The sequence below is a fragment of the Thunnus maccoyii genome, chromosome 11 (assembly GCF_910596095.1).
Source record: "Thunnus maccoyii chromosome 11, fThuMac1.1, whole genome shotgun sequence".
In the NCBI taxonomy this organism is placed as follows: Eukaryota; Metazoa; Chordata; class Actinopteri; order Scombriformes; family Scombridae; genus Thunnus; species Thunnus maccoyii.
Window position 1 is genome coordinate 26513454 of NC_056543.1, and position 13799 is coordinate 26527252.

General features: G+C 38.5%; 1 protein-coding gene across 1 annotated transcript; it reads left to right on the forward strand.

The window, feature by feature from the left end:
• The first annotated feature begins 4289 nt into the window (after positions 1-4289).
• On the forward strand, positions 4290-13401 carry tnfaip6 (tumor necrosis factor, alpha-induced protein 6). Its single transcript, XM_042426669.1, has 6 exons — positions 4290-4791; positions 6296-6433; positions 7376-7537; positions 11161-11389; positions 12278-12318; positions 12421-13401. The coding sequence occupies exons 1-6, from the start codon at positions 4569-4571 to the stop codon at positions 12540-12542; spliced, it is 915 nt and encodes a 304-aa protein (XP_042282603.1). The 5' UTR covers positions 4290-4568; the 3' UTR covers positions 12543-13401.
• Positions 13402-13799: the final 398 nt, after the last annotated feature.

The following is a 13799-nucleotide window of genomic DNA, read 5'->3' on the forward strand; positions in this document are numbered from 1 at the left end:
CACATAAGTAAATGTTAGAGTGTCTTCAGGTGTATATTTAAAGCATGAAACAACCTAATAATGTACAACACATCCATCATGACAATCAACATGTGAAATCCTACACTTAACTATAAATCAAATCCCATGCTAAAAGCATCCAGCTCACACAGAAGCATAAATCCAACTTTAACTGTCAGGGTCGTAAAAGTTGCTTTTGGAATGTAATTCACATAGTGAGTAATGTGATTCAGTTAAACATACATACACAAAGAATTATTACTTAATTACCTTTAGTTGTGCTTAAAGTTTTCCATGATGTAAGTAAAAGGGTGTTACATTAATTTTTTAGGATGTTTCTTTCAGTATATAACAACGCTTTCTCAAAATGCCAATATCTTTGCTACATGTTTATCCTTAAAGTAAGTTTTTACTGATTTATTTTTATTCTGTCTATTTAAACAAGATACATTTCCCAGTTACACATTTGAAAAAACTCCTGCCAGATTAGTTTAAAATTGATGTTAAATCCATGAAACACGTGGTGCTAATTCTGTCAACATTATGTCGCCTTTCCTTCTTCTTCTGTGCACATTTAACATGTTTTTTACATTTATAATCCTCATGACAGACATGATGTCAGTGGTATAAATAAGTTAGTGCACTTTTATTGTTTTTTAATCATGTTACAGACTACTCACATGATGCTGCATAAGCAGTTTACAGTTGCTGGACACATGGAAATGATGATGCATCTCTCATTAAAATGCTACCGTGATATACAGTATGTCGCACTACTGTGTCTGAGACGGACTTTCCATGTGTGGGTTTGAATGGGAGAGGCGCACTGAAAAGTAAGAGGGTACAGATCATTTCTTCCCATATCTGGAACCAATTCTGGACAATTTTACCCGCCAGGCAGTGGTATGTGTGCCCTCTCACATTAACCTGCGATTCTGAGAAAGCAGATATCATGTTGCAGACTGAGGTATCACACTGTTTACCAAGGCTCTGCTCTTGTAAACCAAGCGCTGTAGGACAGAATTCAGTAGTTGTGTTTTTGTTTGGTTTTTTAACTTTAATGACTATATTTAATTTATTTTATTCTGGTCTGGTTTGACACAAAATAAACTACTGGATGCCCACTGTGAGGTTGATAAATTCACACGTGCCCACCAGGCAGCTCTTTGACTTCATTAATTGTTTGTTGAACTTTAACCTACATTAGTTGATTTTTTTGGCTACTAGCAGGCACTGCAACAAGCTGTAAACACCTGATAAAGTTGTTGTGGTGAATGTATCAGCAAACAGTTGAGGTTTACACATTCAGCAGATACAAATGAACATTAGTATTTGTTTGGAGTCATGTTTTTTTAAGTCCATGATTCACTCTCCTTTTAGCTCTGAGAAAAAAGAAAAATGGTCTTATTAGCTACAAAATGCTCCACTATGTTCACCAGTTAGGTGCTTACTAAAAAGTTTATTTGCGGCCTGTAAAACCAAAACAATGAGCTGAAAGACGCTGCATAAAGCTGTGGGGAACTGTTGGGTGATGATTTCTGTGGGCTCTAAGTAAAGTTATCCTTTTGCCCAATAAGAAGGAAAACATAACTGCCAGATGTTATTTTCTCACAGTTATTTTTGTTGTTGCTAACTAGTTAATTGTGTATTAATATAATTTTATATTGCTAATTTGAAAAGTTAATTGTTACTGTCAACTGAAAAAATATGTATCTTTAACTGTAATTTTAGTCAAATCCTAAATAAATTCTGCTTTGGGCTTCCTGGGCTGGCTCAAGGGTTGCTTTTAGGGCACAGGAAATGCTATACTATCTCTTCCCAAACTGCTGGGAAAACACAGCCCTTATTTCAACACACAATGTGTTCTTGTAAGTGAACCCTATTACTGGAGCTGTAGAGGACACCTAACATCTGGAAAAACCTCATGCATGGTGGGGTTTTCTTTGTTCAGTCCCCTGTGGCCTCTGTTGTTGAGCAACAGCATTGACGAGACTCTGCAGGGGAGCTGGGCAGAGAAGCTCAAAACCTTTTCTTTTGTCGAGCCAAACACTAAACTACAAGAAACAGGTCTTATATTAAAAAAATAAGCTGCATTAATCAATTTATTAAATTACTAGTTATACAGTTAAAGGGTTCACTGGGGTTGTGATAACCTACCCCCTGCTCTGCAGCTCTACAGGGAGTTTTAGCCTCTTTTAGCAAACTGTTTTGTTTTTAAGGTACATTTACTGTTTGGTCCAGTCTCACCACTGCCATCATGTGTCCAGCAGCAGCAGGCAGCAAACAAGCTCTGACAAACATAAAGTACGCAACCTGCCCCACACTAAATTACAGACATTGGGACAAAGTTAGTAATAAGCCTATACAAGCTGAGGAAAGACAAACTCTAACAGCTAAAGAGCCTGATACATTTCCCAGGTGTTGGTGGAGACCAAAACAAAGCTAAAAGGTGAATGAATATTTGATTCACATTTCTTACAGGATTAGTTCCCTCCAGTGTCACAGTAGACACTGTAAAACTGGTTTCAGAGTCTGAGTAGTAATTTTATGACAAGTAAACTGGTTTTGATGTATGTAATCAGTGGAGTGGCCCTTTAAAACAGTATTATAATAATTATTATTATAATGTATGTCTTTTAATTTGGTGTGGAGGTCCTCTGCCCCCTAGTGGCCAAAAGTCGATTAATGCAAATTTAAGTCAAAGTGAACATGTCTAGATGTAATGTAACGTATTAGTGTTAATGTAAGGAGGCTACTCACTGTAATAGAACAGTTGCTTTCAGACTGTTAAATTTAGGTAATAATGATTTGTCTACTTTTAAGTTGTCTTCTGAACGTTATAATTAACATTAGCTTGTGAGCACCTCTGACACTAACATGTTGCTGATAGGTGTCTGAACTGAATAATTTTGGGGATTTTTAGTCTTTCAGATAACTGTGGTGTGCTCCTACAAAGCGTGAAACTTCCCACCCAAGTGCCCATTGTCATCATCTGACCAATGTTTCCTGGAAAGTAAGAACCAGAAATGTGGAAACTTTGGCGGTACAAGACTTCTTTAAAGGACCATTGTGTACAATTTAGTGGCATCTAGTGGTGAGGTTGCAGACTGCAACCAACTATATACCCCCCACCCTGCCCCTCCCCTTCCAAGCGTGTAGGAGAACCTACAATGGCTGCGAAACTCACAAAAAACGCAAAAGGCTCTCTCTAGAGCCAGTATTTGATTTGTCCATTCTGGGCTACTGTAGAAACATGGCAGTGCAACATGGCAGGCTCATGAATGTATAAAGATAACTTGATACAGGAAGAGTGCAAGGCTTTGAAGCAAATTTGACATAGCTGCCAAACACTGTAATTACAACATCACATGATGCACACTGGCCCAAAAAGACGTTTTCCCATAGACTTACATTGTGAAAGAGACGTCTGTAAATCAGCGGATACATTTTATGAGTGTCACAACCTTCACGAAATGACTGATTTCATCAGAATTTTATCAGTTCGGTCTCATCAAATTTTGAAAGTCCAGAAGAGCTGCACAATTGAATTGTTTTATCCCTATTCAAGTTAGCCGAAGGGCTAAACCGAAAGTAACCCTCCGAGTACAGCCGGTGAAAGTCATTAGTGCACTTGCTCTATGGGCCCCACAGATGCAGAAGCAAGGCAGAAAAAGTTGAACTTTTCTGGCTTCATGAGCCACTGAGCAACTTTCATACAAATGAACACAGCCCTGCCTCCAACGCTGTATCCAGTTCTCTATATACATCCATGGGCAGGTTCCATGGAAGAGGACCTGCACCATGGATGTATAAATAAAATGGATACGGCGTCAAAGATGCTCTTCCGCATTGCTTCCACATCTGTGAGGCCCTTAAAGCAAATGCACTAGTGACTTTCAACAGCTGAGCCGGCTACTTCCAGTTTAGCCCTCAGGCTAACTTGAATGGGGATAAAACAATTAAATCGTGCGGCTCTTCTAGACTTTTGAAATGTGATCGAACCGTATGGATCGAATTCTGATGGTGAGACAAGTCATTTCGTGGGGGTTGTGACACTTAAAAAACTATCCACTGATTTACAGATGTCTCTGTCACCATGTAAGTCTATGGGGAAACGTCTTTTTGGGACAGTGTGGATCACGTGACGTTGTAATTACACGGTTTGGCGGCATTGTCAATTTGGCTTCACAGCCCAGCTGTTCTTGGGGGCTTGACCTGCTCCCTATGTAGATATAAAGGGCTCATTCTAAGGTACAAAAACACAACGATTCTTATTTTCAGGTGATTATACACAAATTGAAACATACTTTTGAATATTATATTAAATTTCTTCCAAGTCCATTCCGCTAGATGACATTAAATTTTACACACTGCACCTTTAACAAGTAACAGCATCATTTTGGAGCTAAAATCCTAACCTGCAAAGTCGTAACTCCTGCCTTAAAGTCAATGTGGCGGACTAAAAAACTTTAATTTATCTCTGAAGATACATTATAGTGAAAAAAATGTCTCTCTGAAATCGACATTCTCAGAGAAGGGGTCAGCAGTTGTAATACATGAGTAAGTAAATGTGCTCAGTCACTTCCCACCTCTCTGTGGAGGCAGCAGCAGGCAGCATGTCGTATATAAAGCCAGAGAGCTCCTGGAAACATCTGGACCGGGGAGAGCAGCAGCGCACGGAGGGCTGCACGATGCACGTCTTCGCTATTCTCTGGACACTCGGGTTTCTGCTGAAAGAGGCGCACGCATGGGGCTTCAAAAACGGAATATTTCACAATTCAATATGGCTGGGTAAATAACCTTTATCTTACTGATTTTGTAGTCGTTGTGGCTGAAATAAGGTCTGTGACGCTGTGACATATAGGTCCGCTTTGGTGTAAAGTCCTCATCGCGTGCAGCATCACTTTTAATCACTTCTCTATTGTACTAATTGTGATGAAACCAAATCGGGGCACACCTGATGTAGCGATCAATTATATTTACATCCTCCGTTTCATTCACTGAACAAAGTCTAATTTCTTTGTTTTTTCTTTTCTTTTCTTTTCTTTTTGTCAAAACCGGGGTAATCTGCGGGTTATTCAGATCATCAGATTACAGTCTCAACGTTATCAAGCAGCATCTTGTCGATTCGCATTTCAACATGTTCTTCATTCATCTATTGTCTGTGTTTCTCAGCAGTACAAGTTTTTGCCCGCTCACATACTTCTACCTGAGCATGTGAAAACTTTTTGTTTTTGTAAACAGTAAAAGTTACCCTCACATAGAGGCACATTGTGAAGAGTAACAAGGATTAAGAGGCTATACAGCAGTCCAGAAGCTTTCCTCTCTGCCAAACTGCATGTTTATGACCTGGCTGAATGCTGCATGAGGCTACACGGGGAAATGACTTCATCTCACCTTCTTACAAAAGGCATAGACCAAAACAGCAAATAGATCAGAGTCAAAAGAAAAAAAAATAGCTTAACCAATTTTCTATGACTTTGGGAACATAATGACTTTGTGAGCTTCCCTCTTCATTTGTACTGAGATATAAATCTGACAAGCTGCTGATTCCTATGCAAACACTTTTGACTACCACTTCATAAACCCAATTCTTTATATTTTTATGAGGTGAGAGTGAAAGCCTGTTGTAGTACTGGCCTTGGACGGTTCACATGCACAGCATTTTCTAAAGTTATTACATGCAACTTCTGCCCTGTGTTTCATCTTTCCATTTTAAGGTTGGGCAGCACACAGGTAAGGCAAATTGAGTTGCTCTGATCCTGCAGTTGAATGGTTAGATACTTACTGATGTGAACAGTAATATAAAACATGTGCCATTCAGAGCTGATGAGTAAAAAGGCAGTTGTTCAGTGTAGTATGGGAGTTTGTGTGAAAACACTCATCAAACATGTTTAAAAGATCAAAATATCAATAAGGGCTATTTTAGAATGCTTTCTGCCCAGTCTTGCAGTCATGCATGCGTAAAGCCAAAACAGGATCAGCAGAGGACTCCCCATAGAGAAGACCAGGGAGCAACTGACGTATTGTTGGTGGATGTCCAAAATAGAGAAAAATGTCACACACTTACCTTTCCGTTCCATGTTTTATGTTTGGCTCAATTTAACCTTCACATGCTTGCTATACAATTTCACCTCACATGCCTGCTTGTGGTCCCATGGAAGTTTTTTGTACCTTTCAGATGACGCAAAGCAAAACCATCTAATTCATTGTGGTTACTACAGAAACACAGACTGTAGGTTCTGTCTTTGCTTTGGACTGTGTTAGCAGCTTTCTTGTGGTCTCTCTTTGACAGAACAAGCAGCTGGAGTTTACCACCGGGAATCTCGCAAAGGGAGATATCAGTTGACGTATAAAGAGGCCAAGGCTGTCTGCAAATACGAGGGAGGAACACTGGCCACTTATGAACAATTGGAGGCAGCTCGACAAATAGGTCTGCAGCAACCTGGACACAAACACATCTACAGTACACAGCAGAGCTCTTACCAGAGAAGATTTACAATGGGAAAACTGGGTGGACCATACTTCACCATCATAACTCAGATACACACTCTTTTGTCACTGTCAACACTAGTTCCCATTAGTCACAGAGTCCTGTTTTATCCATTAACTTGGTGCTGTTTTATAACTTAGGTAAGTAGAAGTATATACATTACCAGTCCATTTCACCAAATAAAGGCAGGTAGGGTTGTGTTTACCTCGGCTTTCATCCACGAAATACATTAAGAATCATTTTTGAGGACTCTTCCCTGATGTTACATTAGTGATACATCTCTTCACCCACTGGAATGCTTTTAACATGTAGGAAAAAAGGTTCATATGTTCAAAGGGTAAAGGTCAGTGTGAAGCAGTAAGTGAAACACTTCTTTAGACGATTGCTTGGCTGTGAGCCGTTGCATGACACTGCCAAAATGTAAACGGCCTCTCGAGTATTGTTAAAGCCTGTTAACACTTTCTTGGGTGGATAATATCAGTGTTCCCATGGCACAGAGATTGAATCCAGCCACTGGCTCTGGCATTACAATCCACCCCCCTGACAGCTGAGTTTCCCCATGGCGGTCTACCTAGGAGGTCCCCCTTTTATCTGGGCTGTTCTGGCTGAGGTCTGCTGATTGTAACTCGAAGCTAAACTCTAAAGCAAGACTGTGTCTCCATAAATGAGAACAGCAGAACAACAAACCAAAGAATTCTCACAATGGTCCCCAGGAGGCCCTTATTCAATCTTTTCCATCTGAGACTCTCCTGTTGGCGCAGTTGAAAGAAGGCTTTTTTGTGGTTGGCAGAATACAGTAGTATATTTGTGAAAGCATTATCAGTGACTGTGACTGGGTACTGTTACATAAAACCATCATAAAGCCGTCATTTTTTCTTTTAGGTTTCCATGTGTGTGCCGCTGGATGGTTTGGCAAAGGACGTGTTGGTTACCCCATCGTCAAAGCTGGTGTCAACTGTGGTTTTGGAAAAGTTGGCATCATCGACTATGGATACAGGCTGAACAAAAGCGAGAAATGGGACGTGTACTGCTACAACCCAAACTGTGAGTGCATTTTGCACAGTCATAAATGGTGACTTCACTTAAAAACTGTACTTAAAGCTGCCCTAATCAATATTTTTATGCTAACAATGGATCAGATGTGTAATGTGAAAGTGGTCGCTAATGTGACGAATCCACAGAAATTATTGCCTGACTTTGGACTAGCGGTTCCCCTCACCTCTATGGAGCATTTTAGTGTGTTTTTGCTCCTTGTTTTGATTTTCTGACCTGCAGAACTACTATTTGGTTCACTCTCACCTCTCTCATAGTGTAATTTTTGGCAAAAGAGCATTGATAAACCAACTGTGCACTACTTGCTCAGCACCAAATGGCAGACAGACAAAGTTAGCGACTTCAAGCTAATATCAGTGGTAATGTTGCTCTGTGTCTGCTGACTGTGTAAATAAGCAATTGATTGGTAGCAGATTCTCCATAACAACTTTATAAGGTGATAATATTGTCAATGTTTTGTTGCTCCAAGTGGCCAAAAAAACCCCAAAAACAATCAATGCTTCTTTAAGTACAATTTTGAGATACTTGAAAGTTTACTCAACTACATTTACTTTACAGTTGTAGTTGACAGCTGTATGTATAGGGTTTACATACTAAACATACTATCAACTCAATAATATGATGTATTACTTTTAAAGGACCATTCTACATAATGAGTACATCCACCTGTGATCAGTGTTTTGCCACTAAACCCATTATGGCTAATGTATTAGTAAATAATGCCCTACTTACACATCCTGCAACAGTGAGTTTATCTGAGTTTTTTGTTGAAAAGGAAACGGTGTTAATGACAGCTGTGAAACTGAACAGTAAATTTGTGGTCCATAAACCAAAACAATGAGCTAAAAAAGGCTAAAAAGCTCCGTAAATATCTAGAGTTGTTCTGCTTGGTACTGTGATAAATCTCTGTGGTTTCATAAAGCAATCCCTTTCACATAACAATGAGTCATTCAATTCACTGTAATATAAAGAAATGTTGATAAATGGAGCTTTAAAAACATTTTGATGCTAATACGATGCAGTATTCCTATTGAAGTGAAATTATGAATTCAGGGCTTTTACTGAATAAGAGGTTCTCTTTAGTTTAAACAGTAAATGATGAATGTATGGCTGTGATTTAGTTTCACAGTCATGAGTTGCAGTTGGGGGAGGCAGGTTGGGCCCGCAGGTTAAGAATAGTCATCAAGTCTGAGGCTCCACAGACTCACTCAGGACATTGTCATCACCAAGGCTTCAAGTCAAACATGAGGGATGATACAAAGAATTTAATCTGTGCAGGACAGGACCACAGTGGAAGACGGGACTTTTTGAGGACTTGAGTCAAAGCCACAATCTCAGTCCCACCCTGTGAGTTATCATGGTCAGACCAAGAATAAACTTGGAGGATGTAAGAGCATCAGTGTGGTTAAGACATCAGTGAGTAAATGCACCATGGAGAAACTAAGTGATACCTGCAACACATGCTGGTCTATGAGTGAGTGTTTTAACAACCACCACCCCGAATGACTCACCAGAGTCTGAGAGATGAAGTGACACATAAATGGCATTAAGATTTCACAATTTGCCTGAAGCCATAATTTGGAAATTACACTGTTGCTTTAAAAAGTTGATAAACAAACTGTAACAGTTAGCAACAGTTGCACATTCAGAGGAAATGGAGCAACATTAGCATTCATTTGACATAATGTTTCCGGCCATCTGATGAATATAAGTCTAATATTCTCTCGGTTAGTTCTATTTTGGTTTCCAACAACTCCTAAAGGAAATACAGTATGTGACTCAGTTAAATGCTCAACTATGTTCAGCAGCTAGTTGCTAATTTTGTCTTTCTGCTGTTTGGTGCTGGGCAGGTAGTGTACAGTGGGTTTTGAGAGGTTTTTTTTGTTGCTGAATACAGCTGCCTGTCTTCATCTGGAAATGATGCTGATGAGAGTGGTGAGAGTGAACCAAAGCAATAAAGTTTTTAAAAGATGCTGAAACACTACAAAGGGCTGAGGGTAACTGCAGAGTCTGATGATCATTCTCTGTGAGCTTGTCACTACAAGCAGCTCCGATTACATTACACATTGACATTTGGTCCATTGATTAGAGCAGCATTAAACTTTAGTTATTAGTTACCGCTTCTGGTACTTATTTCTAAATACTTATTAGCTGACATATGTGCTGATACATATCTGGAATATGCTAATATATGCTGATGATATTGACCCAGGTGATTTGTTGGTCCGGCTCTTTTTAGAAAATGTTTCATCTCCTCAAGCCGGTTCAAACTGATGAGACGTTTTAAATGAAATCAAACTTAATTTCTCTCATTTCCTAACAACTTGCATTTCATAATTAGTGGCTGTGAGATTTATTGTTAGAGGAGAAAGCCACTCATCCCATATATGAATGAGAAATGATACACAAGGTCTAATTTCATATCCCTCCAGGGAGTCTAGAGGAAAAAGCTTTTGATGCTATTGTCATCAGTCTCAACATGTGTGTTTCATTTTCCTCACTTAACAAAAGAATTTTTTTCCCCTATTTTGAAATTATTTAGAGCTCACAAGCAACAGACAGACCCCCAAACCAAAATGCTTCTCATGAACATACACACAATCCCACTAGCTGATTAAAGAAATGCAGTGGACTGTGGGGAAAATAACACACTGGAGGACATAGACACTAAGATTATCCACATGTCTGCAGTTGACAGTGGTCCAGAGCTGCCTTTTACTGTGATGATATAAAATGTGTCGGTGGTTTTCTTATATGTGTGGTAAATGTATACACTGTATGCTTTTGCCGCTGCTGCTTTTATTTAGATTTTTCTCCCACTGAGTCACCATGTGCAGAGCTCCTACTGTTCACCACATTTACTTCCTTTGTGCATGCAAGGAATACATGGTCTACTACAAAACCGCTTTTTAAAATAAGATTCATCAGTGTGAGGCATAAATATAACCATAACAGAGCATAGCATTACCATTTAGAGTTTCACATTTCTGATTTAATGCTAGTCACCCATGATAATTCAACACATTTAGCAATAGAGCACTGATGATATTAGCTGTATTTCTCTAAAGTTCAAGTTCAAACAAGAAGACATTATTTTAATTTGTCTTCACTAATTTGCTTTACTTGTCACTTACTATCCAATCATTTCATTGGAATTTGATTGCATGCATTCCTGTCATCTAATGATCATATTAAGTGTCAATGCCCTGTCTATGGCTCCCTAGAGAGATATCTGATTGTCTGCTTTTTAAAGGACCTCATTGCTTTAATTTAATTTAATTTAATTGACCGGGTAAAGCTTCAGTATTCCATTTTACTGGTGGCATCTTTCCTGATTCATCAAATACAAGAGTAATCAAATTATCATATGAATTTCAGAATGGCTTTTATATTCTCTTAAGCTTGGAGGAGGTTCCACATAGATTATATATAAAATATATTTCTTGCCTATTTCATTTGTTTTTTGCTGGAAAAATATCAAATATCAATATATCTAAATCTTCCATGTGCATATAAAGCAACCTCACTTGGGACCCTGACCACATGTGTGTGAAACTCAGTATTACATGTATCTGAGAAGACTAATCAGCAGGTATGGCTAATGTGTCTTACAGCCAAAGAGTGTGGTGGTGTGCTGACCGATCAGCAGAGGATCATTCAGTCTCCTGGCTTCCCTGAGGAGTATCAGGATGAACAGATCTGCTACTGGCACATCCGTGTGCGCCTGGGTCAGAGGATCCGCCTGCACTTCCTGGAGTTTGATGTGGAGGAAGACACAGCGTGTCTTGCAGATTACCTGGACGTCTACGACAGCTACGATGATGTCTCAGGGTTTGCTGGCAGGTGAGAATCACTGAAGGAAAATGTAGTATCCATACATGGAGCTCCCAAAACCTTATTGGACTGAAACAGGGTCTTCATCAAGCAACTGGCAATATGTTGAAGGGCAAAGTGTATATAGGCATGAGATTGAGTACATCATGCTGGCGACATAGCCAATGGATCAGAAAAGAAATTATAAATAAATAATATAAACATATACAATAAGACACTCAAGACATGTTGGGACCACCTACCAATCTAAGTCAGTGCACTAAATGGTAATGGTTTATTTATAATTTCCTAATTAGGCTTTTTGTGAAGACCTATGTAAATTGGTTCCAATTATGGGGAAAATATGGATGTCTTTGAGAGAAAAGCTCAATTTAATATTGACAAAACAATCTCAGTTCAATGTTCACTTACTCACTTGTTCTGGAGCTTTCATCACACAGTCATCATGTTGTCATGGAACTGTAGATGTTAAAACTTTCTGAGCCCTTTTACGACATGTTGACTTAAAAGTCGAGAACACCAGCTTTTTTTGTCCTTGAGTTGAGACTGTTTTGTTAACTGCTGTTTCCAAGGGAAAGAGTGGACTGTCAAGCAAATTTATTTAATATATTTGTTCATAAATTCATTTATTATTGTAAACATTATCTGTTAATCTGTTGGATTATACACTTGCCTGTTGAAAACTTCACATTTTCATTTCACATATTTCACGTCTTCAGCTGACTAAAAGACTCGATGTTAATGCAGTGAACTGGATGATGATTAGAATTGTACCTATTGAACACTGTTGCTAGTTTTCAAACAACTAAATCATTCATCAGTACATTAGACTGCCGGTAACCATAGCAACAATACACAAAAGTGCAACGTGAATATCACTTTCTAATCTGTTTACAGGTTCTGTGGCGATTATTTACCTGACGATATCATCAGTACAGGTGAGTCCTCCTCATATTTTCATAGAAGAAACGCAGGATATTTCTATGCTATCCCTATGAGGAACCCAATTACATTTTTTTCTTTAATGTTTTGTTTTACAGGAAACGTGATGACACTAAAGTTCCTGTCTGATGCTTCAGTTACAGCTGGGGGCTTCCAGTTGCAATATACTGCCTTCAATGCATCTCTGTATTCACACAATTACACTAACTATTATCACTGACCAATGGTTTTATACACTGATGTAAAATGTAGTAGTATTAGTAATTCTTGAGTCTTTATAGTTGATTAAAGAAATAATTATGTTGAATAAAAAAGGTCATTGAATTTTGCTGCAGTTTCTGACATTGTTTTTCTTCTCTGGTCTTATTTCTTCCTCTTATCTTGTAGAAAAAAAAACAATCTTGACTTTGTATTCATCCGTCCAAGTCTTACTCTATAGATTTTTTTTCAATTCAATTCAAAAATACTTTATTCGCCCTCAAGGGGCAATTTGAGGCAAACAATTTAAAAAACCTAAAAAAAAAAACCCAAATATGACAATGTCAGAATGAGTTTAAACACACAGGGATTAATGGCAGTGGCCGGTCTACAGCTGGCCCACAATATCCAACACCAGAAAGGCACAAAAGAGTCAAAAGTGTGAGTGCATGAATTTATCAGTCTGTACACGAGGTAGCTGACCATTTCTTGTACTGTGGCTGTTCACAAGTCTAATGGCTCAGGTTCTGGTCTGGTTTCCAGTTATGTTATTTATAGACTTTCACACTGTCAAGTCTTTTCATAGCATAACAACCATGACTATGGCATTTTGTGAACAGGTATTTGGGTTAACACTGTTGCATCTCTGTTTTTAATACCTCATCTGTGCGTCTGTTATGATCCACCACTGTCTTTTAAATACATACTTAAACTTTGTATTTATAAAGACAATACTGTACGACATTAAGTTCCAGCAGACCTAATTGGAGCTTTTGATTCATAACTCACACTGCACTGTGACTTTTGTTCTTTATTATTTTAACTGTATTTAAATGTGACTTTTTTATAATGCATTGTGTTTCTTTTACATTTTGTTTTGATGCCTGTTATGTTTCTGTAAAGCACTTTGAATTGCCTTGTTGTTGAAATGTGCTATTCAAATAAACTTGACTTACCTAATTAAAGGGATTCTGAGAGGAAAATGTCATCTATATACTGCATTTTGTTCTTTAAAGGTATTTTTGCATGTTCATCTACCTTAGTGTACTATAATTGCCAGAAAGGCAAAAAAATTTTGTTAGACTTTGCACATCATGAGTTTTCTTTTTCTTGTGTACAGTTTGTCTTTGTTGTTCTAGTTCATAATAGAAGTCAAAGACTCAAAGGAGAAATCACTTTGCACTCTGCTGCATTTTGACACGTAGTGATGGAGAGGTGATAATGCAATTTTTTCTGTAAATCCATGAGGACTGACCTTTAATGCTATCCATGAGTGAGT

Coding starts and splice junctions, on each gene's coding strand:
- tnfaip6 (XM_042426669.1), top strand. CDS start 4,569: ATGTGCTCAGTCACTTCCCACCTCTCTGTGGAGGCAGCAGCAGGCAGC. Junction 6,434..7,375: donor GGAGGCAGCTCGACAAATAG/GTCTGCAGCAAC, acceptor TTTTTCTTTTAG/GTTTCCATGTGTGTGCCGCT. Junction 7,538..11,160: donor GTACTGCTACAACCCAAACT/GTGAGTGCATTT, acceptor TGTGTCTTACAG/CCAAAGAGTGTGGTGGTGTG.